Below are 6,596 nucleotides of genomic sequence, written 5' to 3'. Positions count from 1 at the left end.
ACTCTCTCACACACGAGCAAACAACAGTTTACAGGCCTGCACCTGCACAGGTAAATCACAGAATAAGGATCCATACCTCCCGACAAACTTTACGCATGCGTGCATCAGATTCTCCAGTGAAAACTACACCAGGGGCGGAGCTGATTGGACACCTCGGGTGCCATCCCAGTTGATTGACAGGTCATGTCGAAAACAGTGCGATTTTTAACCCTAACCCTAACAGAGAAGGCAGAATAAACATCTTTCAAGTCACTGGCATGGATGGGGAAGACACACTTTCAGTGAATACATCATTCTGAAGTAAGTTTTAAAGTTGTTTCCTGATGAGTCATTGTTTTAAACTGTTGACAATTTGACAGCACATTTAGAGAAGAAGAGATTTACATTATGAAAGTTTATAATCCATCATAGTTAGTTTTCAGTAAGTGTATTTGACTTTAAATCAACTTAGTTCACAAGAATTTCATACTAGAGCTCAAATAATAATAATAATGTAATGAATGCCCAGAGATTATCTCAATGTTTATGTAGCTTGTTTGCTATTGTGAAGGTCTAAATTATAGCCAAGTTACTTTGGTGCTGACAGCCTACATGATCCAGTTTAATTTTAGAGTAGCTAGGCTGGTAGTTGATTTTAAGCTACAGCACGAGAATGGGGACAAATAGTTTGGTGTCCTAACACAAGCTTAAGGTGTAACCAGGCTGTTTTATTTTGTATAGGGACAGATAACAATGAAGAGGAAGGGAGATAGTTCCAACTTTTTTGCTAAAAAAAAAACAAATCAGGCACAGACAGACCCCAGCCCAGATATCAGCAGCCCGGGCAGCTCCCAACATGAAACTAGCCAGGCAAGTCAGTGTGATCTGACACAAGGAGGAGGCAGTCTACCACCACCAGGTCAGAGCATACAGAGGCAGTAAATTGCATGCCGAGTTCATTGAAAGGTGTAGCCTCACACTGTAGCAAAAGGTGATTTTGACAGATAAAGCCTCATTTTGAATGTTGATTCAGCTCGTAACAATAGATCATTTTGTGTGTGATGTTATTTTATTGTTGTTTTATTTATTTTGACTGTATCTATGTTTCTTACAATGCAGTTTCATCAAAGGATGAGAGAGTCACCGAAACTTCCGCCTCTTAGGAAGAAGACAGCTGAGAGCTGCTAGGAGGAGATGCCACCGAACCCCCCACATCCACATGAGGCACCACATATTGTGCACCAAAAGGACCAAGTGGTAGGCCCATACTTACTTACCTATATATGAACCTATTTAACTGCAGCTATTCTGACATGATATCAAAGGGCAAACGCAGGTGCTACTAATGGCATTAATTAGCCTCCAGATTCAGCTTCACTTAAATTGAACAGAAGCTTTTCATGTCAAAAGGACTGTTGTGCAAATGGTCTTCACATAAACCTATAAATTATCCACTGTTAGCCATAGTACTTAATCTTGTATTTCAGTATTTAATCCCTTCAGATGTGTGTCCATAACTACTTAATATATATTCTAGACATCTCAAGATCCAGAGAGGAGGGTCCTGTTCAGCCATGTCTGACAATGTTCCCAAGAACTCTACATGGAACAAGGAAGAGGGCATTCAACGGCTCTTGGTATAGGGACAATCTGTGGTTGGAGTACTCTGTAAGTCGAAATGCTAGTTACTGTTTCGCCTGCAGGCATTTTTCCCTCCCTGGTACACCGGAATCAGCCTTCACGTCCGAGTCAGGGTTTTCAAACTGGAAAAAAGCCTTGTTTAAAGATGTCAGGTTTAAAGTTCACTTAAAGTCAGAGCAACACAAGAATGCCATGTATGTCTGGAGTGAATACAAAAGGGGCATTGAGAGTAACAAATCAATATTGGACGCCTTAAATGAGGGTAGAAAAAAGAAAGTTGAGGAAAATCAAAGTTACATAAAAACAATTACAGAGGTGCTAGTATTAACTGCAACTCAAAATATTGCACAGAGGGGTCATCGGGAATCTGATGACTCAGACAATAAGGGCAATTTTTTGGCCATTTTGGAGCAAATCGCAAAGCATGACCCCTTTATTGAGAGAAGACTAGATGCATGTGGCAATGCCAAGTATACCAGCCACCAAATTCAGAGAAAGAAATGGTCCAAAAGCAAATCATAGCAGAAGTAAAGGAAAGTGAGGTGTTTAGTGTGTTGGCTGACGAAACTAAAGACTTACAAAAAAAGGAACAGATAGCTTTAGTTGTGCGTTACGATTACTGCGGTGCCATCCATGAAAGCTTCCTGAACTTCCAGTCAGCAGAAAGCCTGGATGCAGAGGGTCTGACTAAAATGATAGTGGCGTGTCTGGAGAAGCATGGTCTGGACTACAAAAATAATCTTGTCGGGCAAGGCTATGATGGTGCATCCGTAACGAGTGGGAAGCATTCTGGTGTGTCTGCACGCATTAAGAGCGATGCAAGATTTGCATTTTATGTGCATTGTAATGCACACTGTTTGAACTTGGTTCTTGTTGATGCGGTGAAGTCAGTGTCTGAAGCTGATGACTTTTTTGCACTTCTGCAGAACATTTATAAATTTGTATCTGGCTCTGCTGTTCATGTCAAGTGGCTTGCTGTTCAGAAAGAGCTCTATTCACAGGAGAAACCTAGGGAATTACAGAGACTTACAGATGTTAGGTGGGCATGCAAATACATGGCATGTCGTAATCTGAGAGACAGGCTTCCAGCAGTTCTGAGGTTTCTACAGTAAATTTCTCTTGAGGATGGTGGTGATAGAAAAGTAAAAGCAAAGGGTATTCTGGCTCAGATAGATTTACATTTCATAGGGCTTTTGGTTAACTTTGGTAAAGTGCTTGGTGATGTCAAAAGCCTCTCTGACATGCTCCAATCCAGCAGTCTTGATCTGGCAAGGGCTGTAGATCTAATTGGCGCTCTTACAGACACATTGCAAGGCTACAGAAGTGAAGCTTATTTTAGTAAAATCGAAGAACTGGTAGAGCACTGCAAAATCAGCACTGAAGCAATAAGTAAAAGACAGCCTAAAGCCAGTTCTAGATTTCTCAACTCGCTAATAATGAGCTCTGTTGGACAGAGGTACAGTGACCACCAGAGTGATGATGGCTTCAACAGAGCTATCTTTTATCAGGTACTTGACAGTCTCACAGCTGAGCTGGAGAGGTGTTTCACAAGGAAGAATTGTGAGATAATGCAAGGGGTGCAGTCTCTTGACCCAAAGAGTTCAACATTCTTTAAAGAGGAGCCTCTGTTTGCCTTTGCACAGACCTTTGAGTCAGATTTAGAAGACCTCAAACACCAGGTTCACCAAACCAGGCGGCTTCTCCAGAGGAGAGAGAAAAGTGGAGTAGACAGACCATCTACTCTACTTGATTTCTTTGTGTTTCTTGAAACTTATAAAGAGGTCTTCCACGAGCTATTTAGACTTTGTAAGATTTCTGTTGTGATTCCAGTCAGTACTGCGTCCTGTGAGAGAAGTTTCTCTGCTCTAAAACTGAATAAAAACCACCTCAGGACAACAATGGTTGATGACAGGTTAAGTCACCTTGGCATTCTCAGTGTTGAGTCAAGGAGGGCACATACCCTCAACATGGATGACTTTGGTAAACATTTTGTCAGTTCTCGCCAGAACCGAAGAATTATGCTGTTCTGAATCTATCCAACGATAGTTTGGCACTTTGTGGTTCACGTCATGAAACTCTGCACTGTTCTACTTATTGTACTTGTTCTACTTTTAAGATAATTTGCCACTTGGTGGTGCCTATGGTCATGATTAGCCTATAATTGTAACTCTGCACTATGCTGTGTTTATATAAGAATTGTACAGAATATAAGAATTTGTACATTTTGTGTTAAATAAACCAAAGTATTTCACTCACTAATCTCCTGTATGCTTGAGCTTTACTTGCTGAAAATATTTCCAGATTGTTAATGTAAAGAGGGAGACCCATAGCAAGCGTGACTCTTTCAAAATCACTAATTTAAATAAATTAAACATTTAAACATTTCTATTAACTTAATTCTAATTTACTATTCTTAATTCTTAAAGAAGTTATTGTGAGAGGTCAACCAGTATCCAGAAGATTGTTTATTTTTTTACTACTATTATACTATTGTTTAGTATTGTAATTCAGTTAATTCAGCTGAGAATTTTGATCTTATTTCTGCATATGCAGACAAGTTTTATGGTTTAATATACAGGTTAATATTTCGTTGTTATTGTTCATGCTCTCAGGCTGCAGTATTTATTTAGAAAGGAAGGAAAATACGCTGCACGGCTTCGCCACCAGTCGGCACATGCAAGGAAACCATCGAGGTTAACGGCAGAGGAACTGCTCTTGTTCTAAAACGTCAGGTTGTTGTCATGGTTACGGAAGTAAGCAAAAAGACGGACTTTTTAATAGCGGTTGGAAAATATGTGTAGGCAGAGCTGAGTGTATATCTGATTATTTGACTGTGTCAACATCCGTAAAATAAAGCAACTTCAAGTGAACTACATCTCAGTGTTCGCCTATGTTTCCGGCTGCAACATTATCATTCACAACCAAGAGTTAATAAAGTAATACAGTACTGTAATGGAAGATTTGTATTACAGGCTTGAGTGTTCCTCCCTATAGCAATGATTGTTCTCAGTAATAAAATCTCAGTAATGTGTTTTCAATGTGTTTTTAAGCACTGTGACCTATAGCCTTGTTTTTAGTTAGTAACCTTCAGCTAGATATGTCTCCTGTCCAGAGAGTAATTCTCCTGTCCAGAGAGTAATAAAGTAATAAATGTGTTTCTGCTAGAAAGTAATAAAGTAATACATGTGTTTCTGAGGACGCAGCAACATGCGACTTACGGAAGGGCCTGACCTTGGTTCTCACAGTTCAGAGAGAGCCTGTTAGCTGAGATAATATCTGATACATTTCACTGTGACAGTTAGGTGATAACAAATATAAGGGAGGAATGCTTCTAATGCTTCTAAACATGTATAAAACCCAGTGTGGGACTGCCCCACTCTGAACATTTTCTTTGACTGTCTTGTACATCACAGAACTGTTCCTCTTGCTGCAAGATTAAAAACGACAAAACCTTTAAGGACCAATTGCTTGACTCAAGATCTTTATTTTTGTGTATTGGTGAGTGTCTTACAGGAAATTTCGGCTACAGTACACTCAAAGTAAAACTAGTAAGTAAACTTAGATCCATTTCCTCCAGCCACTTTCCGTTCATCATAAAGCTCTTTTTCCTGAGTTTAACTCAACAGTCAAGAAGGCATGTTAGGTACCAGGTTAAAGTATTTTCCTTTATTAGGCCTAGGGGAATGGCTGAAAAGCAGGCCGCAGCACGAAATGAGGGCGGACCATGTGAGTATGGCAAGAAGAGAATTGAAAGGAGCACTGTCAAGACCACAATCACAGACAGGCGCCACAGGACAGGAAAGCGACACTTTAACACAGGTAGCTGAGATAACGCGCTTCCATCACTGATGAACCAGCTATCAGTGATGAAGCTGCTGACAGTTTGATTCAGGTGGTTGAAGCAGGCCAGCTTCAAGTGTTGAGACCAGCTGTTGTGAAGCTGGTGAAGATGGGTGGGAGGCAGCGCACGTCCTGGTCCAAACAATGGGGACGAAGTCCGGCTGCTATCTTCTGGTGGCTAAGCTCGTAAACCACATTATGAAAAAACCGTTCAGCCAAATTACCAGAGTAGACCGTCTGGTGATTTCATCAAATCTCTGAAGAGATGCTCTGGGCGGATGCGGCTGTGAAGGTGACCAAGCAAGCAAACGCCAAATGCAAAAGGACAGTGATGGCGGTGCACAAGGGAGATATTTGACAGCAAGGTATCGTTCGGAACGGGCCTGCTGTCACGGACCAGTGGTTACAATAGCTTAATTTGAGACCCTAAAAAACATCTTGGTGGACCAAAGAAATCCTGCATTAAGAGATTCTTCACTGTCTTTTCAAGACCATGGCAAGCATTTACTTACCTGCTGCAATGTAACAGCAAAGAGTAACCACGCGAGTTAAAGGGCGGTGGTGGGGACAGACCTTTTCACAGCAGATACTTCGTCATGGCAGAACATCACATCTAACTCACAACATTACAGTTAGGTGAACTATTTCCAGGCTCCTGCTATGACAAGCCTCGTGTCTGCTGTGAAAAGGGTCTTGTGGGACCTGAAGTTCCACTCATGTCCAAGTTGAAAAACTTGTGGCTACCAGCCTCAGGTTCGACTGATAGCACAGCGTTCAAACTGAGTATGAAGTAGGCCTTCAGGCTCAAGGCCAACAGGTGCCTCAGTGTTCAACACTGTGGATTCGCAGTAACACGGTGAGGGTTCAGTTCTGAGCCTTGACCTTCTTGCTCCAGATTTAGAGAAAAATAAATAATAAATAAATTCAATTAAATTAATATCAGTTTAAATATTTATTCTTATTATTTGCTACTAACTCTCATTATTTGACTCAAACTAAAGTTCTGCTGGTTTAAATATTAACTGGGATCACAACAATTTAAAAAAAAAATGTATTCAAACTCAAGTCACAAGTTACAATGTCTTTATTAATGATATTTATCATTGCCCCTTTGTCATTGTAGTATAATCAATTTA

General features: G+C 40.6%; 1 protein-coding gene across 1 annotated transcript; it reads left to right on the top strand.

Annotated features, from left to right (window-relative positions):
- Nucleotides 1-1,528: 1,528 nt before the first annotated feature.
- LOC118343158 (zinc finger MYM-type protein 1-like) lies at nucleotides 1,529-3,469 on the top strand. Its single transcript, XM_035681910.1, is given in 3 exon segments — nucleotides 1,529-2,110; nucleotides 2,113-2,659; nucleotides 3,451-3,469. Coding segments are annotated over 3 exon segments (1,113 nt in total). The 5' UTR covers nucleotides 1,529-1,563.
- Nucleotides 3,470-6,596: the final 3,127 nt, after the last annotated feature.

The sequence above is a fragment of the Morone saxatilis genome, unplaced genomic scaffold, assembly GCF_004916995.1.
Source record: "Morone saxatilis isolate NCDOM2014 unplaced genomic scaffold, NCSU_SB_2.0 Contig9, whole genome shotgun sequence".
Taxonomy (NCBI): domain Eukaryota; kingdom Metazoa; phylum Chordata; class Actinopteri; family Moronidae; genus Morone; species Morone saxatilis.
The sequence above is the reverse complement of the archived record's forward strand: the minus strand, read 5'-3'. Positions and strand labels throughout refer to the sequence as shown.